The sequence below is a fragment of the Heliconius melpomene genome, chromosome 12 (genome assembly GCF_056956725.1).
Source record: "Heliconius melpomene rosina isolate 202511_hmr_F chromosome 12, ASM5695672v1, whole genome shotgun sequence".
Classification (NCBI taxonomy): domain Eukaryota; kingdom Metazoa; phylum Arthropoda; class Insecta; order Lepidoptera; family Nymphalidae; genus Heliconius; species Heliconius melpomene.
In genome coordinates this window covers 4,402,480-4,427,299 of record NC_140400.1, presented here as the reverse complement: position 1 = coordinate 4,427,299, position 24,820 = coordinate 4,402,480, and the positions used below count along the sequence as shown (strand labels likewise).

General features: G+C 31.3%; 3 protein-coding genes across 7 annotated transcripts in view; 2 read left to right on the top strand and 1 right to left on the bottom strand.

Moving 5' to 3' along the window:
* The window catches only part of LOC146533508 (uncharacterized), a 10,724-nt gene extending 8,632 nt beyond the window's left edge, over positions 1-2,092 (top strand). Inside the window, exons 5-7 of the mRNA XM_085195184.1 lie at positions 889-1,030; positions 1,285-1,418; positions 1,773-2,092. Coding sequence (XP_085051310.1) covers positions 889-1,030; positions 1,285-1,418; positions 1,773-1,918 — 422 coding nt within the window. The 3' untranslated portion in view covers positions 1,919-2,092. The remainder of the gene's footprint in view (positions 1-888; positions 1,031-1,284; positions 1,419-1,772) is intronic.
* Positions 822-22,545, bottom strand: LOC146533507 (putative divalent cation/proton antiporter TMEM165). 2 transcript variants are annotated; one of them, XM_085195182.1, is made up of 5 exons: positions 22,373-22,545; positions 22,023-22,140; positions 7,835-8,188; positions 6,021-6,294; positions 822-4,808 (listed from the first exon to the last, which is right to left on the bottom strand). In XM_085195182.1, exons 2-5 carry the CDS (start codon positions 22,131-22,133, stop codon positions 4,738-4,740), a joined length of 810 nt encoding a protein of 269 aa, XP_085051308.1. In that variant the 5' UTR covers positions 22,134-22,140; positions 22,373-22,545; the 3' UTR covers positions 822-4,737. The 2 variants fall into 2 exon arrangements, with proteins under 2 accessions (XP_085051308.1, XP_085051307.1); XM_085195181.1 differs by lacking the exons at positions 22,023-22,140; positions 22,373-22,545 and adding an exon at positions 15,132-15,503.
* LOC146533506 (exosome complex component MTR3-like) lies at positions 15,543-24,820 on the top strand. 4 transcript variants are annotated; one of them, XM_085195180.1, is made up of 6 exons: positions 15,543-15,680; positions 20,281-20,457; positions 23,465-23,626; positions 23,712-23,829; positions 23,903-24,062; positions 24,328-24,820. In XM_085195180.1, the coding sequence occupies exons 3-6, from the start codon at positions 23,614-23,616 to the stop codon at positions 24,808-24,810; spliced, it is 774 nt and encodes a 257-aa protein (XP_085051306.1). In that variant the 5' UTR covers positions 15,543-15,680; positions 20,281-20,457; positions 23,465-23,613; the 3' UTR covers positions 24,811-24,820. The 4 variants fall into 4 exon arrangements, with proteins under 4 accessions (XP_085051306.1, XP_085051305.1, XP_085051304.1 ...); XM_085195179.1 differs by lacking the exons at positions 15,543-15,680; positions 20,281-20,457 and adding an exon at positions 22,475-22,615; XM_085195178.1 differs by lacking the exons at positions 15,543-15,680; positions 20,281-20,457 and having other exon boundaries at positions 23,278-23,617.

Genomic DNA, 24,820 nt, shown 5'->3' with positions numbered 1-24,820 from the left:
CTCGTGGTTGCAAGTTTAAAATTATATTGCCTTATACTGCCTTCTGGAACTTGGAGTGTTGACCCAGACTTTCTCTATCAGTATGATAATGACTCCAAACACTCATTTAAGCCATGTAAATAAATTTTAGAAGAAAAAGAAAGCAAAATAATTTGAACGACACACAATGGCCTTCCCAATCTCCAGATTTGAATCCAACAGAAATTTTGTGGGATTAAGTAAAGAAAGTCATTTTAATGATGGATTTTTTCTTCACAATATCCCGCAGGTAGGCAATGAAAATATTAAATACTTCTTCGAATAGCAATCGAACCCGCCACTCTCCCAAAAATGTATAATAAATCCTGAAATGAAAATAGAAATCCTACGTCTAAATTGTTGACGAATCTTGATTATTATTTTTAGGTATGGTATATATCGATATATTTTACCTTATATGCTGCTCCCACAAATTTCAAGTCGCTCAGCGCGCCATGGAACGGGTTATGCTCGGTGTATCTCTAAAGGATAAAATCCGAAATGAGGAAATCCGTAGGAAAACCAGAATTACCGACATAGCTCAAAGAATTGGTAAACTGAAATGGCAATGGACGGGGCATATTTCTCGAAGTCTTAGAGTGAAGACCCCGTACAAAACGTCCGGTGGGACGACCCCCTGCTAGATAGACAGACAACCTAAAGAGGTTGGCGGGAAGCGTATGGGTCCGAAGAGCTGAAGATCGAGTGTGTATAGAATAGTATAGAACCCAAAACAATTATTTTTAATTTTGTATCGGTTTGCCTGTGCGTTTGTTCACGCTAATCGAATAAAACCAAAACAATCAAATATAAACAATCTTTATTTTCATCATGTTAAAAATTATAAAGAAAATATCAACTTAATTTCAGATCGCAAAAAACCGCCAAATAAAACTCACGGAGTCACATTTGTTGAAAAGATATTATCTAGCACCAGAACAATTTGTAGCGTACAAAAAGATAAGGAAAATGTCGATCTTTGCCCAAGTTGTATGTGGGGACCAAAAGTTGGGTATGTATTTCGAAATTGTAAGACGTATTTCAAATAAATTAATAAAAAAAGTAATTGATATTACAATTTTCTACGATAAAGATCAATTTTACCCATGTCTATATTTCTGTGAGTTATCTACTCGTAGATATGGAATTTTCATCTGTAAATTCACCAGTAAAACAACAAAAAAAACATATATTTAGGTTATTTTTATTTTATTCTTTTTCCGATGAAGGTTATTTTAAAGTCTTTTTACTATTGCACCATTTTAGATATGATGACGTAGTGTGGCACAAGTTAGGAAGCTGCCCATGGTGGCCGGCCCGAGTCCTGACACCAGGTGGTTTACCTTCATGTCTTTTGAGTAGAACACATTCCCCACATCAATGGCCTCTCAAATATTATGGTAAGAAATGCTAATATAATTTATATTAGTAAACTCTTTAAAATTTTGAGATTTTTGTACATGTACCTATAAAAGATTTTTGCAAAGGATAAGAAAAATAAGTTTACTATAACAATTTATTCTTTTTTTATTATTATTATTATTTTGGAGCTTTGTGAATAACAAAAATTTGAAACGCGAGACTCAATATGATATAACATAAGATAGATTCCGTTTTATCTTAGAAAATCTATTTTATGAAAAGTAAAAAACTTAGAAAGAAATATGAATTTAGAGATTGACATGGTTATTCGAATGTTGTTAAACATTAATATCCATTTAATCGTTTAATCGGCAGATTGGGTTAAATTACAGGTACATTAAATTATTCATGGGGAGATTCAAGTCGTATGTGCTTGTTTTTACCGAAACACACTAGAGCACTGCAGTCTAAAGACGATACTCTTAAACAAGCGGTATTGGATGCTAGCGATGATTATATTTCTGTCTATCTTACTTAGGTCAATGATATCCTGATAAGAGATTGATAGTAGAATACGGAAAATTTTAATTGCATTTAACAGTTTAATATTCGCAATTGATTATTATTTATTTGTGAAAAAATCACAATTTACTTTTAACTGATTGTACCTAATAGTTACTAAACAATGCAACGATTTATATGTAACTGTTCCTTTCATTCTTTAAAAGAAACAAAAAGCACTGTAAGTACTTTAAGTCCTAAAATGATTTTAAATGTTAATAAATTAATTGGTAATTTTGTTTAATAAACAATCAAATGATTGTTAATATTTTAACAGAAATAACCAAGATATGGAGGTAACTTCTAAAATTATTTTTAATTATGTACGAAAATATTTTTTACAGATTTTATTTTCCCTTACTGTTATTTGATTTATATTGTTTTTCTTATTTCGTTCTTTGATCTCGTGTAGAGCTTTAATTAGGTTTAAGCTTTTTTTTTTTTTTTGACACTTGATATTATAAATCGTTAAGTAGCATTTTTAAGACTATATTTAAATTTATTATTCGAAGAATAGAATACTGGAATCACGTTTTAAATAATTAAATATGGAACCATTATATCTTTTTTTTTTCTAACCTACACTTATACTATATTCTACAATTCCTAAGCATAATTTACCTACTGCCGTCGCAATAATACCCAGGGAGTGAAACATTCTTTATTAATCAATTTTACATACAATATAATATTTTTTAAATATATAGCGCTAAGTATTATTTGATGTGACCTTTGTACCAAGAACATTTAAAAGGTTAAAAGTACGGACAGACACATATATAGGCACGATAATAATAATATACATATAAATAAATAATTATATCACAAATTCTGTATAAATTTACGTTTATATGTTGTACATATAAAAAATTAAAAAGATTATAAATTTCTTTTTCTATTAAATGTTGCCATATAAACGTAAATTTGTATAACATTTTTTTTTTTAAATATAACTATTGTAGAAAATGCTGATTGTATTTACATTATTATTTAGATAAGTGGTATCTGTTTATTCAATACTAGCGGGCCCGTCCGGGGCTACGCCCGCTTGAAATAGAAATATTAATAAAGAAATTGAAAACTAAAGATTCAGTCAATTCAATTGTATAAAATAACTGTTACGGCAATTAGCAAATTTGTCGAGCTAAATACTTTAAATTGACATTACTTTTTAAATTATGAACCAATTTTAATAAAATAAACCCTATATGTTTTCGAAAGCTAGCCAGAATCCAATAATGAAAACCGCATCTAAATCGGTTAAGTCGATTCTGAGATTAGCGATAACAAACGCACAGACAAACAGAAAAAGAATTAAAAATAATTGTTTTGGGTTCTATTAGGTTAACAAAGGTTCCCAATAAATTTTTTTTTAAATATCTTTCAAGTACAGACACCGACCCTCTTACGATTTTATTATAAGTATAGATTATCATTTTATATAAAATAGCATAAAATTACAACAAAAAAGATTTCAAGTTTTAGTTTACAAAATCAAATATTTCTACTTAAAGTCTACTCACACTTTTTTTAGATAAAATAAAGTACAATAATACATAGTGCATTATAAGTAAAGTTCTAAAACAATTGAAACTAATTACAAGATTAATTCTTGCTTGAAAAATTATTTAAATAAAATTACATATTATTTACTTCTAAATGTAATAATCTGATACACACGTAAATGCCGTGTCATCTGTTAAATAAATAAAAGCATTAATTAAAATTTTAAATATGAATATCAATGAACATTCAATGATTTAATCTCAGCTATTTAAGTCTCCAATTTCTAATACAGACCATTCCATTATGCCTTAGGCAAGGGTATGTCTGTCTTACAAATTATTACATCATTATTAACAGGTTCAAAATCAAACTAGTTCATATTATTTATTATTACTTGCATGTTACTTATTTATGAACAATATAAACTAATGTGCAAAACAGTTTTTTCACATGTACCCTCCATTATTGGTATCGATATAAATAAAAGGAACCTTTAGTTAATAACTCTATCGCATTACGATCGCACATTATTTTAAGCATTTATAAATCATCTTTCTATTAAATAAACATGTCAGAATTTTTGAATGTGCGTAAATGTTTTGTCAAATTAATTCAGTTTTATTTACGTCGATTCAAAATGAAGCTGATTATAGGTATCTTTTTTTTCTCTATATTACCCGTAAGAGCATCGTATCACTACATTAATAAATTAAATGGAAGTTACATTTGTCAATTATTTTTTGTTTGTTGCATTGCCACAGTTAAAAATGACAATTTTATTTAACTTAAAAAATCTCTTTTTCTTATTTTAAATTTTAAGGTCAAGACAACGTCAACATACTAGAATAAAAAAAAATATGCTTAAGTAGTCCAGTATTCAATTATTTGAAAGTTCATTGAATAAGTATAGTTTATTGAAATTAAAATGTAATTTGCCATTATTTAGTGACTAATGAAACTCACAAAATCATGCCTACTTAATATCAATAAATAATTGCCAAACATAGTTAATATGCTTTAATTTCAGAAAAATATGAAAATTTAATATCTCTTCTATGAATTAGATTTTTCAGCAGTTTTTTTTATATCAAACTCCTTAATACTTCAAATATTCAAGTACAAGGCATTGTAGTATAATTGACTTTGTTCAAAATAAAATTAGTTAGTACAAAACAAAATGAACCTAAGACGAGTTGATTTTTCAATTTGGCGTATAAAATATTCAACTACTCCCTTACTGACAACATAAAATACACTTACACACAATTACTTATATCTACAATAAACTCTTCATTCTCCCGGTCCGATCACTAACGCACTTATTGCGAAGAATATAAACACTAGACCTCCGATTATGGTAACTGAAATTAAGAAAAAATATTAATTTTAGTTGTGTTAATTACACAATCATTACCAAAATAGTAGCTTTACGCCTTTTCCCCATATAGCACGTTTAGCAGACAGACCCACAAATTTTCACCAAATTTTGCGTGTTTAGTAGCGGGACTCAACGCGGTTTATCTACCATAACGATGAAATTAAATTAATCTATTGCCCCATGTGGAAATCAAACCCACAACCATTGACATTGCGTTGTTCCACTGCCACTATGTCCTCGATGCATTATTTTATCAGAACTATAAAATTAAAATTCTCGTGTAAATAGAAGATGTGTCGTCGAATGTGGAAGTATAACGCAAATATTATTATTAACACAGGTATTAAGAAAGCAGAACGTCGCCTTGAATGGAATCTGTACTACAAATAAGTTTACAGATATTTAGATATACGAATGTAGATATTTAGATATGTATGTCTAATCTATATCAAGAAATTGAAAATTATGTTATAAGAACGGACCTAACATTGTCCTGCCCGGAAAAAACATATCTTTATAGTGATGCCTTTCTCCGGGAAGTTTCCGTATTGTACATGGCATATATATTTTCTTATAATTTGGGTGATCTTTTACAATACACATCGACTGGCGCGCCACATTACAAACCAATTGTAACCCACATAAAATTTCATTGAAGTCGATTCAATCCCTTAGAAAGAGTAAGATAAAAACACTTGTACAAAAAAATCATAATATATAGAATTTATCTATTTTTAGGTACATTATAGGTACGCATAATAAAACGTATCAATACGTGACTTTAAATATCAATGATAATATCTACAACATAAGGTATTATCTTTGGCAATAAATCTTACTTATCATTCATTCTTACTTAATCTTATTAAGTACTAAGATAATCAATTATCACTTTCATTGCATGAGTACCAAGTACCCACATAATGTCCAAACAAACTTAAAGCTTTTTATTCCTATAAAATTACAGCAATCTTGACTGAAATCGTAACCGCATATAATGCTGTATTCCAATAAGAAATTGTGACAAAACTAGAATTAAAATACTTATGTTTACTGAGCGTATTACTTTCATTTGAAGTGGTGAAGATAAAAACTATCTTCCCTTCTGATATCTTACCTGAACAAACACCGATCCATTACGATTTTATTATAAGTATAGATGTATATTAGTATGTGTACACATAAAATATCTCACCAGTTCTAACGGAAATCTTCTGCGCGACCATTCTCCCACCGATCACAGCCAAGCCCGTACAAAGGGCGTGTCCTAGCGACCCACCAAGCACGACTCCCACTGCGTTTTCACGAGTAGCCAGCACTACTGTCGCTAACTGCGATCGATCACCCCATTCCGCTATGAAAGTTAAAGATGCAGCTTGCAAAAGCACTTTAAGCATTGCATTTCGTTTCTTCCTACGATTTTCTGCTTGACCTTGTTCTAACATGTCCAAAGTTTCTTCTTTATCCTCCTGAAATATTTAAAAACAATGAATAGTTTCTATTCTAGAGATAGTAAAATAAACAACTAAAATAAAAATATGCCTCTATAAAAAACGTAACATGCAAAACATCGCCAACGACAAGGAAGCCAGCCATTCAAGGTCAAAATTTACGCAGATTCCAAAAATAATATTCGCCGAGAAAAATTGTGGTGGGATGTTGCAGTTTGCGTTGCCAGTTCTTTTCTATTTACGTAGGCAATAACTAAAAGAGATATTAATAATAAAAAATGTTTTGAGTGCACATTTCGTTACTGGATGATTATCTACTCTATAATTTTGTATGCGCATATCTAAACTAAAACAGAGGCGACAGCTAAATTGAATAATCTAATACTAATATATTATAATAGTAGTTTATTATTTAATTATAACTATGTAAAAATAAATAGATACGATAGATACGAATCATATAAAATAAGCTAAAAAAAGTTTGACCAGAACGGAATACATCATTTTTTATATGTTAAATAATCGTACAATTTGTGGCCAAATTTGAAAACCAAACAATAACATGATTCAAATGCTGAATTCCTTTGCAATAATTAAAATAAGCTCGAAATGCGGGTAAGGTGATCTGTGCATAACCTAAAAAAGCTAAGCTAAAAGAAAACAACTATTGTGTCATTCGTACTGCCAGGCATAATGACGTAAGATCACCCTCAACGGATCGGGTTGCGTAGAGGGGCCCGCTTGGGGCTCCTCGCTAGGCGAGGGTGTTGGGGGGCTACTGCGGACTTCTACTTCGGGTGTTCGAGTAGCCCCTGGGCTTTGAGATCGTTCAGACGTGGAACCCCCTTCAGGCGACCTTGGGCGCTCTTTTGGGGAGCCCTGTATAATATTAACGGCTTCATTCTTATTTAACCTTTTAGCTGATCTACCACATTAGAAAAGTATATTTTATTTCTTTATTGCTTTAAACTGAATTCCAGACATTTTAAATATAATGTGTGACGTAGAAACATTTGTCAATACGCAGCGGTAGCTAAAAGGTCAGTAAAATCTCTGAAAGGTTGATATTGATTTTTTTTCTTGTTTTGAATTTAACATGTAGTTTTAAAGGACATTAAGGTAACTACAGTAAAGGAATTCAACATTTGCTATTTATTTAAATCAATAATTTATTCATATCTTGCAAGGATAATCTTTTAAAAATAAATTAATTAACTTAATGAATACTATCTCTTTGGTCTCATTTGTCATATTTTTTAATCGACGACATGAGATTAGATAAAATAATAAACGTTCTATTTTAATCTTTATGATTGGCATCGTCTTCAGTACGACTTAGTGCGATATGTTGATAATAGATATTTTAATTACCATATTTACTTACATATCACTGATTTACAATTTATAATCTAAAAAAAATATACTATTGACGTCAGTAAAACTAAACACAAACAACAAACTGTATATAAAATTTTAAAAAAGCAAAAACAATAAAGATTTTAATATTCAAAGAATAAACAAGCCCAAAAATATTTATATTAGAACATAAACAATTTACCTGATCTTCTCTTCTCTTAAGTTCACTTTGTACTTCTTCTAATTCTTCTTGACCTTCATTGGGGTCCATTTTCCACCCGTCCCTTAACATTTTCAAACCAAATATTGCGAATAGTGCCGCACTAACATAGTGTATGTACACTCTCGGTATGATCGTGGCTATCCATCCGAAAGCTGCTGAAAGGATTGTCATAAAAACTAAGGCGGATATGGCTCCAGCAAACACTATAACTCGGGGATGTTTCATTGCCATTATGGCAGCAATGAAAAAAGTCTTATCTCCCAATTCGGAGACGATCACGACGGATATGGATGCAACGAAGCCTTGCCAGAAGCTGCCTTGCACCGCCGCCTTCTGAAATAAAGGAAAATATTTTTTTAAATAAAAAAACAGCTTTATTCACGTAAATTTTTTACAAGTTGAGTCGCTGAGTCTTCCCAGTAAGTAATCGAAGATACTTTTGTATTTTTTATATAAAATGCATTCAATATTTTAGTGCTAATAATTTTTATCCCAATCAAATGTAGGCCATGACAGATTGGCTGGTAGAAATGCTTCTTAGCGTTAAGCCCGCCTATTGTACATTTTTTTTCTTATTTTGTGCAATAAATAATATAAATAAATAAATAAATGTATTTTTGGCTGAAAAAACAACATAAGTAATCGTGCCACCAAGATAATATCTGTGTTATGATCAATTTTACTTGACACGGCCTCATATTTTATTTTATTAGTAATTAATTAGATTTTTTAATTAATTTAATTAACGATTAGATATAGAATAAATAAAAACTGAAATAATTGATGCCTCATGGTGCATGGAATAAATATGACGTTAATAAATAAAGTCAAACTCTTAAAAGTACTTATTATATATCCCTCTTATATATATACGTATGCTTATTTAATTTCCCCCTTTTATGAATCTGAAGGAAAGGACATCTTTATTATACTAAGGCTTAGGACAGAAGGCTCATACGAGTAAATGGAGTTGGATTATTTAGTATTTTAACAAGATTTACAAAACAAAAACACCGCATTGTTCTCATTAAAATGCCATTATGATGAACTTACGTAAGAGAGGAAATTGTTCAATTATCTTATGAGATAAAATTGCGTGACATAATAAATATATGTATACAAATAGTTACAGAACTTATTCACTATATAAACTTATCTTCATAACAACCAAATTAAAAATAGAAATTAAAAAAAAAAGCTTAATTTATATAAAATATTATATTGTATCGTAAGTAAAGAAATGGTATATATTCTATCGTAAGTAAAGAAATGAAGAAAAAATTAAAGAATGGTCTATTTCGTTTTAATTGTCTATGTCATGCATACATAAAGAGTAGTGTCAATATACTCAATGTATTGTTGTATAGTGCCGAGTGACAAAAGTCAACGCTCAGCTACCACAATCTTGGTGTTTACAGATGCTATCCCACAGGGCCAGGGTAGCGGCTGCATAGCATCTGTAAACAGTATAGATAAAAACTTCCAATTTAATTATTCGAACACCCAAATATTCCAATAACCGAAATGTCAAAAAATAATATTAAACTTTATATCTTAAATTTATCAGAACGACTATTTGATACTCACTTGCAGTCAATATATTTTCTAAATGTAGTGTACAGTTTTATTTAATTGAAAGTCGTATATGCTTCATATTTTCTAAAGAAGTCTCTTAGCATTCCATGACTTCGCCGTGCGTACCCATCACCATTGCAAGGAAAGGAGCTCGGAGTAGTGTTGCAACTTGCGACTCAAGCGTTGGGTTAAAGTCGCTATAAAATTTGTATTAACGCTTCCACACTCCGAGTTCCTCTCTCTACCTAACCAAATCCTAATAGATTTTACTAGGATTGACTTTAAGGTATGTTTAATTAACGTTTTGTTAGATATCAAATTATTTAGGAAAGAACTTAAATAACGTCAATATTGTAGATAACATAAATCTGGACACAATGGTGGTTTTTAACTTACTCTATTATTATATTGTAAAACTGTGAGAAACAAAAAAAAAGATTTAATTGTTTATTTATAATATCCTGTTTTTTATAATTAAGTGTGTGAATGAATCAAATGCCCTAATCAAATTAATTCCCAGACCAATCTACAGTGTGGCTTCCACAATATAATTCTAGTCGACATAATGTGTATTTTTCTCAAGGATCTTATTCGTTCTAAGATTAGGCTACTTCGTCTGGAATAGTCGTCTCGACGATGCGTCATTCGAGAAATGACACCTTGTATGTAATAATTTTAAAAATATCTATCTATTTTTTATAATTATTCCTAATTAACCGTAATACTAAATTTATTCTCAAAGCTATAAATATATCAATTAACAAATAGCGTTGTCGATTTATATGCTCTATTTATAATATTGGAGTTGTAATAAATTTATATTAAAATGTTTATAAAAAGACTACCTGGGCTATACGCAGACTAAATCTTTCGGAGTTACAAAAATTAAAGAAATCAGCTTCACGCTGCATGCCACACACGGCAGGGTAGGCAGAGGAAACCTAGTGTTAAGGCACTCCGTTCCCCAATTTCCACCAAAGTCTCGAAGCATTGCGTGTTTAGTGGCGGAACTCAACGCCGCTCTTTGCCTCGACACCAGAGCGAAGAAATGAAAATATAAATTTAAATAAATATATTATTTCCTCGAATTCCCACTCGGTCGAACCCAGAACCAGTCGCATTTACAGTCACACACTTGTGAACTTGTGCCACGACTGGCCTCTAAAAATTAAGAGATGTTCAATTTCACACATAACCTACATTTTTCACATATTTACATAAGATATAAAGTATGAATAATTTAAAAAGAGAACAATAACATGATAAACATTTATCTTTATGAAACGTACTCATTTATGTACTCGTATGTATGTAGGTAGGTAGTTGATACAAAGAGGTGTGATGATAGAAGTGTGTCGAACCTGGTTGGCTATTTGCGTTGTTCTAATACAATGCTAATAAACAAAGATATTCTTTGTTTTATATTATTTTATTAAAATTTATAAAAACAATTTGTTCCGTATTTTGCTATTGATTTGCCGACACTTAGATCTAGTTCAAAATTTGACTATTCTGTGTGTTTCTATAAAATTATCTTTTATTTTTCTTTTTTTTTTCAATTTTCAATTACAAATTTATATGTATTTTATTAAACATGTATTAAAAGTTCAACTATACATACGCAGTAGGTATGCTTAAACAACTAGCTCTTCGCCAGATAAGTGATACTGGTTTTGCATGTTGTAATGAGCACAGCTATGAATATATTTAAATCACGTTAGTTTTGAATAAAATGTTTTGACCAGTTAATTAACCGGTGCAGCATTATCAACATTTTTGTATATTCTAAATATGTAGTACATTTTTTATTGATTAAAGAAATATAGTACAAATTAATAATTTTAAAGCCGTCGTGGCGTAGCGGCTTAAGGGTGTGGGTTGTGGGTTCGATCCCCACTAGAGGAAGTGAAATATTTATTTACTTTTATATTTCCATTTCTTCGCTCTGGTGTCGAGGCAAAGCGCGGCGTTGAGTTTCGCAGCTGAACATACAATATCTCAAAAAATTGAGCGAAAAGTAGGAACAGTACGTTCCTTGTGCCTGTTTATCATGCCATAAAAGAGTCCAAGACACCATTCCCAATAAAATTAACTGACGCTATTATATATATATATGTAGGAGATTGCTCGCAAATGACTCTTATTGGACCTGTGGGCTCCATTGTGGGTTAATGCAAGCAGGAATAACGCAGCAGATTCGTGACACTCGTCACTAGTCCTTCCTTTCTCCAAAACATCAGAAGACTGAATCATTCTACGATCGTCAAAACATAAGAAAACTACACCATTCCACGATCGTCAACTTCCTCCTTATTTTAAAATCGAACTTCACCCTCACACGTCACGACTCTACTCAAGGCATAAGCCTCCGCGTTATTGGTCAAATTACCTCACTGGTCTAATAAAAGTCATATAGGAGTCTCTTTAATATAGGTCAGCCAATCGTAATTCTACAATAATCAATAATTAGTGTCCTTTCGATCACTTCCTCTGAAACTATACAAATGTGTTGACACATTGTCATTTTTTACATGAACACAGCCAGTCATATTATAAATAGTTGCTACAGATGATATTAAAGCTAATCATTAAACATCTAAGATAATATAATATCTGTTCTAATCTCTTCCTTCTACATATATATATAGTTACCCTACATATATACATAACTAGCGGCTCGCTCGCGGTTTCACCCGCGTGAACTATGTTATTATTAATTTCTGTCTCCATGACTATGTCCTAGTGACGTCTATGCAAAATTTGAGACTCCTAGCATTTGTAGTAACGAAGTTTCATACAAACTTTCGACCCCAAAAACAATCCCTTAGAAATCGAATATTGCAAATTCCCGTCTTAGCGAGCACCTACGTCCTATAAGTAACTCTTATGCAAAATTTGAGATTCCTAGCACTTGTAGTTTCTGAGATTTCGTGATGAGTGAGTGACCTTTCGATTTTATATATATACATAATAAGAAAAAATAAAGTTAAACCATTAATCTACTTTCATGTTTATTTTATAACTTTTAGTAACATTAAAGTGAAGGCTCCAATCAACTTTAAATAGATTGACAATAGATAATAAAATGACTTTGACATCGCGCTCGCTGTCATAGAATTTACCTTATCGTGGTACATCATTCGCTGATTACTATCAATGTCTTGTCGTCGTACTTCGCGAAAATAGACGGCAGCCTTGTGCGTATATACAATTTAATAAATAAAAGGAAGTCTGGCCTAAGTTTTCCTTTTTTACAATACTATTTTACTTTGATTAAATTATTATACTTAAGAAAATCTTTGCTCTAATTTGTATATTTTTCAACTATATTGATCTTCTGTAACAAAATCGTCCTAGGATAAGTCGGGGTCCTTAGGTACACGTGAATGTGAAATCTAGTTGCAAATCAATAAGCAACAAATTTTACACATTTTAGGTGTTTAAAAGTCATTCGCACTCCTGATGAGGTTAGGGGTCCTCAGCATTGGTCCAAATAAACTTTAGCACATACTGTAATAATGTTGGGTAAGTTAAGAAATTATGTAAATAGAGTTAGGTGCGAGTTGAAAATACGTTATCCTTTCTTCACATAGAAGTACAAGCAGCAAAAAGACTCAATTTACTTAACAAAAATAAAATTAACAGATTTAATAGTTCATACATAAAAATCTTGTTAAAAGTTTATTAATAGTCAGCGTGAATCAATAATTTCTGACGTTATGTAAAGTATGAAACACATTTAAATATCCTGAACAAAAGTATATGTATTCTTTGTGTACTTTGTATAATAAGGAATTGTTTAATCAGGATTAGGTGCACATACGTTAGTCACTAACTGATAATGACTAGGTCACCACATTTGCGAAAACTGAGTGACGTGTCACTGTGTTTCTGCAGAGTTAATAGCATAAGATTAATCATAAGACTATCAATAGTTTAGATCTCTACAATTTTTTTTTGTTGTCTTTCTTATCTCGTCTATTAGTAATAGTAAAGTTATTATGAAGGAAATTATTCGACGTTTGGCACTTCATGGTCTTTAGCAACAAAGCGGCGAAAAATGTACCTATATTAGTTTAACAGGTGTTAATTTCACACAAAATGACACAGCCAAGTTCACTATTTGGTGGGAACTTCCATACAACCAAAATTACGTAATCATGGTTCGGTTTCAAACTATAAAAATAGTGTATAAAATCGCCTGATGACGTCACTTTCTCCTATATTAAGTTTCTTTTAAGTATACTTTATGTGGGCGAGGTATAAGTAGTTAAAACACATCAAGATCATGAAAGTAAATATTCGTCGATAGTCAGTGTGTCATTTTATAATGTAAAAAGGTTTTAAGGGCCAGGAAAAAGGTATTAGTAGTTGGGGTTCGCCGCCTTGGTGAAAGCTGGTGTATAGAGGCGCCGTTCAGATGAACCGTACGGGTTTGCTCTCAGCCAGAGAAGTTACTCTCCGTGACTCTCCCGGCGCACTGTGACTCAATAATTTTTGCAGTCCGCGCGACGGCCGCAAACCGAGGTTCAAGTCCCGCAGGGGGGCGCCCTTACCACCGTCGGCATCCTCGCAAGCGGCCACATAGTGCTTGCAATTTTTTACCCTCTTCTCGACACCGGGGTGTTGCCATAAAAGTAGGGCTAACAGTATTAACCTCAAGTGGCGTAGATACTTGGCGTTGTATTTAACAAGAAAGAAACTCATTTGTATGTATTTTTAGTAAAAAGTTTCTTTGCTTTGAAAATATTTCTTAGTTTTAAAACTTTATACTTACAGTTTTATCTTAAAAGTGATTACATACAATAGAAGGCGGCCATCATTTTAACCCCGTTTCTAAATTCTATTAAATGTTAATTATATATCATAGTGTCATAGAAATGAGTATATTCAATATTAACACAATTCATATTTAACTAAACAGTATAAATTTAATTTATTGACGTCCTTCAGTATCTATAAACAAACATAAGGCAAATTTCGCGAGTATTATTTTGCTATCGTATCGCAAAGGGAGAGCGTCTGGCTGAAAAAGTGTTAGTTTTGGCTCGGTTATCATTCCCTAATTAAATATTTTCATTTCGCCGCTCTGGTAAAACAAACGGCGGCGTTGGATTCCATCACTACACCACGAAATGTCTCAAAACCTACAAAAATTGTAGAGCTGACAAACTACGAAGGATCTAGACATATATTTTAACGTTTATCTTCTTTCTATCTATAGAGAAACACTACGCTGTATTAACTACTTAAACTCTAAAGCGTCTATAAATATAAAGATCCTTCCATACACGAGTTTCAACCCGTAATCATCATATAAACGAAGCTATTTTTATTCAAAAGTGACGACTATTGAATTGGTTTTCTATTTAATACAATCCAATTAAAAGGGAAGTAAAAAAGAGGTAAAAAGTTCATAAAATATTATATCAGAGAAATAACGAAAATGCAAATTAAATTAATATAAAGTAGTAGTATATATTCTCAGGTTCAAAAAAATATAAAACTCTATTTATACCAATATATGGAACTAAATATTTACTTAAGTAATATACGGAAAAATGTTAACAATCGCAATAAATTACGACATCCATAATAAAGATTATACATTAAATATGTATTTTATAGTGTAGGTAAGCAACTACGTACTAATGGGTAAATACCTACATATATATAGAAACTGTCAAAATAACAAACTAACCTGCACAATCATATTCGTCAACCACGACCTAATATCCGTGGATTCCGTTGAAGGAGCCATCGTGGTGGTGGTTGGTGGTAGGATATCACTGAACATATAACTTGGTGACATAGTCGTTGGCACTATATCCGTCCACCCGTTGCCCGTAAAATCCGTTATATTCATTTTGGAATCAAATTTAAAGAAAGAAAAAAAATAAACACTAGATAATTATTTTAAAAAAAAAACGACACCACCTTTCGCGGGCATCGACCAACTGTCACTCGCGCCAGCAGACATCGCACAGATAAAGATATCTTAAAATATCTGATAATATAATTTCATTATGTTAGGACAGATACCGTACGACCAATCGTCAGTAGCTGCGCGAGCCAACTACACGCAATATACTCGTACTCGTACACTTTGAAGGAAAACTCGAGGAATAATTTAAATCAGTGAGTTAAGTCGAAGGCTGTTAGGAATTTAAAACTAAGCACTGGATCGTTTCGAAAGAGTATCTAGTCTGTGGAATTTAAACTAGTGTCACTGTGCATTAGATATCCTCATGTAGGTACCATATCAGACGCTTTCGTGGCACAATTTCTCGCTTAAACGTCTACCGCAGTGGCTTTGGGTTCAATTATATTGCCATTTTCTTTCTTTTACTTTCTTTCAGCTTTATCCCGCATATAACTATATATATGCGGAATAAAACAAACATTCAGCTGAATATATAACATTCGGTTATATGAGTTGTTTTATAAGGGCGGGGAAGATAATTCGTTTTCCCGAGCAGGGATCGAACTGCGACGTTGTGGCCTCTATATCGCTATTTGTTTTAATTAATTTAAATCTCAACGACTCGTTTACAGTCGCACGCTTGTGCTCAAATTTTTATCGAATAAGAAGAAAAGACGAAATTAATATCATTAGGTCCTCTTTATCTGCTTAGATATACAACATATCGCTATACTTGTTACTATTTGTGTATTTGAATCATCATATGTCTATAGGCTCAAAAATAATATACCTTTTACGCACTTTAATGACACTGGACGAAGAAATCAATACTCGTCACTTGCCAGAGCCGATATAGATTCAAGATATAGATAGATAGATAATACGTATTTGTATAATTATGAGAGTAAAACAGTAATTTGGTGAATTTTCTATCACCTAAACAAGATTAAATGTAATTTGCACCTTAATACTTATTATTTAGCACTAAATTATTATTATTATTATTATATATACTTCATTGCATAAAATTACAAAAAAAAACAATGTACAAAAGGCGGGCTTAACGCTAAACGCATTCTCTCCCAGCCGTAAAATTAGTTCGGTATTTTTCATCGCGACATCATTATATTATTGAGAAGTACCAACGGTATTGTTTTATCGCCGCCGAGTCACCCAGTATACAATACCGCCTTTGTTTTCATATGTTTCATTTTATTCTTGTATTCATTTAAAGAACTTAAAGAAATAAGTTTCACACATTTTTCCTCATACCTGCCGAGAGACACTCTTTTTCCTACTTTCTTACCAATTTTCGAAGCATTTACTGATTGTTGAGTCTATATGACATAGAGTTTGCGTAAAGTAAGTGTGAAGGTATAGAAAGAAAATTATTAAAAGAAAGAAAAGAATTTTATTAAAGATGTATTCACACAATAAAATTAGTGTTGTTTTAACCTTGTAATTACTACAATTAAATTTAAATACATGTCTATTTAAATATAAACCGGAAAGAAAATTCAAATTAATGAAAATTTAATATAAATTTGTTACTTTATTATCTTATCTTTGAGACGGCATTTGTTAATATAAGCATAACACTACATAAAGTGCTGGTAGAATTTAGCGTTTTTCATTTAGAGTCGTATTTTTCTATCGTACCTATATTTCAGTCTATAATAAAACTATTACATTAATTTTAATGATTAAAATATTCGTGGCGCGGCGGCTGACTGTAAACACGATTCTTATGTGGTCGATTCTCACATGGCTAAATAATCCCACCCTGGCAACTCCGTGCGGTGTTGAGTTCCGCGAGTTAACACAAAGTTTCCAATTCGGGCGGAAAGTGGAGAACCAGTGTCTTGAAACCTATTTCTCTCAGCCTCTACCTCTACCCTACTACATGCAATAAAAAGCTAGATGAATTAAATATCTCATCTATTTTTTATACTATAACTCACGTCGACGCCTATTATTTACAAATCAACGACGATAAAATATGATAATTCAATGCATTTAATGCAGCGACCTAGTAATCAAAGGAAAAATATTATTGGCATGATAGTTAGAGCTAATCGTCCTTGATTCTACATTTTTTATGAACATTATGTTAATATTAAGATATTAAAGAAGGTCAAGATAAATAAAAAAAAATATTGAGATAGTTTACGGAGTTTGTTATTACAGCTAGAATGGTGCTTGCTGTATAGCTTGCATATAGAACGGACGGTAGACAGAACCTGGCATGAACTGTCAAGACACTAAATTCTCCTCTCTCTCTTTCTCTCCACTTGAGATATTGAATGTTAAGTGGTGGAAATCAACGTCACATTGTCTTGTCATAGATGACAATAATTGATTCCTTCAAGTGGGGATCGAATCTACCTACAATCACCGCATCGAGTCACATATGTCCCACAATAACCTCTATTTGTGAGGTACAAATAAGCGATTTATCGCTAATTATGGATTGTAAATATTAAACCTAAATTAAAAAATAAAAAACTTAATTATAATATTTAAAAAAAAAATTTTTTTAAATATTATAATTAGATTTTGGATTTTTTTACAGAGCTCGTTCGGCCTAAAATCATCTAATGTAAATAAGATAGGTAAACGCGAAAAGAAATAACAAATATAAAAAATAACAATAAACAAATTAATGAAAGTACTTCTCCAAATCAAAAGCAATTATATAAGAGCTTTCCAAAATACGCATTCCCTTATTTCGATTAGAATCTGACCGTGAACTCCATAACGCTATGGCACGCCTAAAACAGAAATAGCGCACGCATTATAATTTGGGCCATTTACGTATCATTTGGTTACAAAATAAATGAAGGAATTATGTATATAATGTATATATTTACAAAAATATATTTGGAGCCGATTTTGGCGCAGAGGCACAGGATCGGACTAAAAACGACAATGACGATGGTTGTGACTTCGATTTCTACTCAGAAGAATGAATTATTTTCATTTGCTCACTCTGGAAACAAGGTAAAGTTTTAAGTTCAGCCACTCAACACTTAATGATTCGAAAATTGGGTGTAACATGGGGAACGGATTGTTTTGACACTTGGATCCATCCGCCTATTATTCCCATTTATATAAGAAGGTAGGCAAAGACAACATATAATCAAGACACTTCGTTCGCATTTTCTCGTTAGAGTCATCTGCCTGCTTTGTCTGGCTAGAAGAAGAAAATAAAAAACAGTTCATTTCCCCAAGTGGTGATCGAACTTACAACCATCGCTTTTACAGTCAGACGACGTTCCACTCAGGCACAATGCGATGTCCCTAAATACTACTTTCAACATAAAACTAAGTAACGCCGTTCTTTCAACAACCATTGAGACATTGCTGTACGCAACTGTCGTAGCTAAATTATTCAATTCAATGGAAATTATTTAAGTAATTCTCAATGGATTACAAGATGGTTGAGTCAGGGCTAAATAAGTTTGATTTCTCACACGATATCACTTTCTAGCTCAAATTTAAGTTGTAGCAGATTAAAAAAATGACACCTGGAAAGAGAATTGTACCCTTTATTATTTTAATGTCACAAATATATTTAACTACAATTGGCCCAAAAATATTTATATAAACCATGTTTTTTTTTTAATTGTAAAATTATTTACGGCCAATTTTATCCATGGCAATACCAGTACTTATGAACTACTATATTAAAATATGAGCGCTTAACCTTCGCTAGCCTTAAAGTCGAGCCGGACATCTGGCTTATCCAAAAATATTTCATGACTTTCAAAATATTTCTAAATACGTCAAAGTATGTTTATATCGCGATAAATTTCCAACGTAATCACGAGTTTCACTCGAAAAATATACACAAAAAATATTAAATTAAAGAAATAAAAATATATATTTGACTAACATGAAATAGATATTATAACGATTACATAATCAATTTGACGCCAGCTATAGCTTGCGGTTAGCTCAGTGGGAATTACCTTTCATTTCATTGTTATAACCCTACTCGTTATATTGTTTCTAGGGTTGTCCAAAAATCATTAGGTCAAAGGATACATAAATAAAAAGGTTTTCACTTATAGATAATATTGACAGGAATATTGAATTGTACATAATATTTAAGTGTTGGCTAAAGCTGCTTTAAACTTCTGAAATACGAACGTAAAAATAGCTGATGTTTAGAACCATAAACTAAGATATACAAGCGGCGTCAGTCAATCAATCGATCTGGTAGTGAAACAAAATTTCCACCAGACTTCAACCTTGAATGTTCTGAGAAACGTACGTTGTTGACTAACTTTTACCTGCGGATGCTCATCCCGCAATATCGTTAAAATATTTAAGAGTTATGTATGTACGACATATGACACATTCCAAGTGCCCGACGTAACTCCAACATTAATTATATCCGAACGATTATCGTGATTAACAAAAATAGCTATAGCGTTTAGACTATCCAACACAAAAAAAAACAATTCGAACTAATTCCTGAGATTACCGCCTTCAACCAAACGAATTGTTCAGCTATATAATATTAGTACATCGAAGCTTACATGTGCGAGTACCTATGTAGATAACATAAATTTGGTGATACACTAGCTTGACCAACCCTATAATTTATTTGTCCGCTGTCCATTAAATAGACATCGATAATAATACAAAAACACATCTGCAATTTGTGTCAAGTGAGTACACGCCTATGTTTTTGTTTTAATGAAAATGATACATAATATATTTAGTAATTTGATTCTAGTTCGAAGGCGGCATTACTAGTGTTTTTTTTTTTATTTTAGTTAGGTAGAAAAAGGAGCATGAATGAGAATGGGGTAGTTCTCAGGCACTGCTGAAAGGAGTTTATTTATTATCTTATTCATTTTGTGACTGGGTTGTGTCTGATTATACATAGTGTGTTTTAAACTCATCTTTTTGTTTATAGAAAAAGACAAGGAAAACGATGTCACAGGTACAGGTCACCTGATAGTAAGAGATCACCGCCACCCTCCACCCTGTGTAACACCAGAGAAGCTACAGGCGTGTTGCCGTCCTTTAACGTGGAGATAAACGTGCTTTTTGAAGGTACCCAGGGTGTATCGACCTGGAAACACTGTCGCAGGTAGGCCATTCCACACACGGCAATTAGTTGATTGACAGTTAATTGAGTTTCCACTCTACACATAAATTTTGAATAAATTAGAGTTATTGTTGTTAAATCATTGAAGTGTAACTTAAAGTACTTTTATTTATACTTTCATTAGCAAAAGGGCATTAGCAAAATTAAATTAAAAAATAATTTTATAACCACAGAAATAAATATGACTATAAAGAATACAAATATTCTGAAGTTTTTGTATAAAACTTTATCACAAATTTTAATTAAAATTAATAGCACTCATAAATTACCTAATTTGATAAAATTCTTATTATATGAAGGCCTTTATAATTTTGATAACTATCATAATAAATATATTTAGCTTGACCTGTTTCCTATACATATAATAAGTATAATATGGTGTATGGTTCTTTAAATCTGGTCTTACGAGCGTGCCAGTTGAGCACATATCACTTCGCCAATGACATGTTGTATGGAGAAGACCCGAAGGAGGTTGTATATAAGTATAATAACCTAACCTAATGAGGTAGACAATGAAAACTTAGTGTCAACATACTTTAATCCCTAACTTTCAAATTAGATACATATATTACATACATGTGTGGCAGAGTGCAATGCAGCTTAGTCTTGCCAAAGCAAGGAAATGCAAAAAAATATTCTGCCAATCCAAAACATAACATATTGGACTCAATTTTATATATGAGTATTAAATTAAATTGTTGTTAAATAATAAAATTATCTATTACTACTTCTAAACGATACAAAAAGAACATTTCAGTATCATCTACTTGACTCATTTAATACAATCAACAGAATTACTGTTATCTTTATTGTATTATTAAGTAACTTAAGCATTTGATAGCAGCACTTATATATGAATAATTGTTGTTTACTAATTATATACTAATAGTTTTAATACCATTGTGGTGCAGTGGAGTAGCATCTCACTGCAAAGGTGATGGAAATGGGTCCATTCTCCACTAAGGAAAATAAAATGTTTTGACTGCTCTGGTGCACAACATGGCATCAATGCGTCAGTGTAGAGAAAACTTCATTCCATTCTCCATTTTCCTTCTTAATTCAAGACATTACATGTTAAGTAGCAGTGGCTAATCTCCACATTATATTTTACCAGAACAACACAATGAGAATAATACACATATATGAATTAGGAAAGAACCCAAAACCATCACCTTTACAATCAATAGCTATTCTTCTGCACCAGAATATACCAGATTGAGAATTTCATACATTTTAAATGTTCAAGTGGCCTTTAAATGTATATAAGTATTTAATATTATTAACTATTATTTTGTATGGTTATTGCTGTATTTGTAAGAAATTATCTAAAATGGTTTTATCATTACTCAAATCTTGTTAATTACTTCTAAATAACATTTTTCATTATAATACAGCAAGAACGATTATATGTTTGTAGACAAACCTTATTATAATCTTCAAAAGGAATATATTAATTGTAAAAATTATTGAAAATAACTTCTATGACATTTAAAAAAATCCAATTTGGGAATAAAATATGTATAAATAATAATTTAAAAAAAACATACCTTTGTAGTGGGAGATGATGAAGAACTGGTTGATTGGTTTTGAGCCCAGGATATACTCCATGTTGTCAAAAACACAAGCAATGCCAAAATAACAGTTCTTAACCGTAACATCTTCAATCTAAAATAATATTTTACATCAAAACAATAAAATAACAATAGGTGCAGAGTTACTCTAAACACAATGACTGTGACTAATTTAAGATAATGATAACAATATAGCGAACGCCGTATTATTAGTGATTTATATAGCTTTTCATATAATAAATTAAAACATTACATGTTCCGAAACGTCACCCGGTCAAGTGAATGGTCAAATTGCCAACCCAACGAAGGCCAAAATTTTTACTTACGATTATAACTAGAAGCTAAGTTAAATATGTCGTAGTTTTAGGTATATTAATATTGAAACATTCTGTTTTAGCAGAATAACTTGAAATTATTAGAATTTTTAGGTGTAATTTTCATTTTAACAATAAAATCTAGTTGGGCTACGAATGACATTAAACTTGAACCGTCATCTGTCAAAAATACTGTCATCTGTGGCATGTGGCTTTCGACAATGTTACCAGATCGACGAGATTTGTAACTAAAAAGTAAGTAGGACAATAATATTATGGCCCGGAACGTTATCGTTCGTATGGTAGATGTAAGATGTTTTGTTATCAGCAATTTTGAGCTATTTTGTTTGATTTCATATATTATTTGCTTATCAGTAAGAACAAAAACTTTAAGTCGTTATCAAAGAGTACCTGTAAAATATTAAAGTACAAATACACACATTATTGCTCTAGTAATTCGATAAATATTGAAATTAATTTTCTAAATAAAATACAATGAAATGAATTAAAGTTATTGTTATAGACACTTTATTCACTGCAAAAGAACAATGTTCGCTTATATTGAGCTAAAATAGTAATATATAACTACTTAAACTTATCTTAAATAAACAATTTCCAGTGGTCGAATGTAACTTGTTACGTATTATTTTAATAATTAAAAAAATATTAATTAAGCAAGGAGTATAAATATAATTTGAGATTTTTCTTAAATTTCTTTAACTGTTGTACACGTATTTATACTATTTGGCAACTTATTAAATCTTGTATTCTAAATCGCTAGATCGATCAATTTTATTAAATATTTTATTTATCATTTGGAATGATAATATATTAAAAATTGATTTTGATACTTTTGGTACACTTCTGGTATCTTAATATATTATTTTGTACGGCGTCATACGGTAATCTTTTTTATCAATCCAAAACATCAGTGTATCGCATTTAGTATGTTTTATCGATATTTAGAAGCATTGAATGATTGACATCACTTGATAGTTGACAATTGACAATTTGACATCTTGTCTTTATTATAAAAAAAAAATAAACCAAGTAACTTATAAACTAACCCTAAAGAGTAAAGAGTAATATTACAAATGCCTTTAGATTACAGAAGATTCAATGGACCAGAGGATAGTATTCCATACCATCGATTTACGAAAGATTTCCTTAAAAGCTATGATGATTTATATAAAGATTTAATAGATGAAAATGGATCTCGGAAAGATGGGCGCGCTTTGGACGAGGCACGAACGATGTGTATGTTTTGTACGTGTTCATTAAACTATGCGTGTTTATTTATAATTTTCAAACTTATTTTAAGTGTATTTTAAACTTATTTCTTTATTTGAAGTTGCTCGAACCGACTTGATATCACAAGCAAAGGGATCGGCGTATTTAGAATTGAAAAAGACAAAAGTTGTGTGTTCAGTTTTTGATCCAAGAGAGATTATGCATCAAAATGAATATAGGTAAAACCTTAATTGATTTGCATACAAATTATTTATTATTTCGTTTTATTTTTTAAATTATTTAACATTACAGTACACTCGGACAATTATTTTGTGAAGTAAAATTTGCGCCATTTTCATGTACCCAAGTTCGAAGGCCTCACGCTCCTGATTCTGAAGAGAAAGCTTTATCAAATGCCCTTAGAAAGGCATTAGAATCAGCTGTATGTAGACATTTGTTTCCCAATTATCAGGTATGAATAAAATGCATATATACTAATATTTTTAATAAAGATGTTTTGTAATTCGACATGCCTGAGTAACAGGCTGCATTATAAATAAAAAATTAGGGATCTGTAATAAATAAAGCTTCATAAATGTAATCCGATCTGTAAAATAAAATATCCATAAAATGTTACAAAAAAAATACTCAAGCTATTGATGATAGAACAAAGTCTCCTAGTATTTTATATTTTTTATCTGTTTGCAAACAATAAAAATAGTTAAATTTTTTTTCAGATTGACATATTTGTATACATCTTGGAACATGATGGTGCTTGTTTGGCAGCCGCGATAAATGCAGCTGGCTTAGCATTAACAGATGCCGCAGTCCCAATGTATGATATAATTACTGCTTGCTCACTAGCAGTAATTGAAGATAAAGTGTTTGTTGACCCTACTGGAGCTGAGGAACACTTAGCCATGGATCCAGCACAAAGAGGAAATAACAATGGTGTAATAACAATATCTATGTTACCAGAATTAAGACAAATTTCAGATTTTCGTCAAATAGGGTCCATGGATATAGATTGTATCATGAAAGCTATGGAATTACTTCAAAAGGAATGTAAAAAAATTCTGCCAAATATACAACAAATATTAGTGTTAAATGTTGTGAAGAGTTTTGAACAGCAAAAAAGTTTGGCCAAGGAAGCTGAAGAACGAGAAGTAGCTTTAAACGCCAAATTGGATGAATGGAAAGCTTTATTAAATGCTGGATGAAATCAGAAAA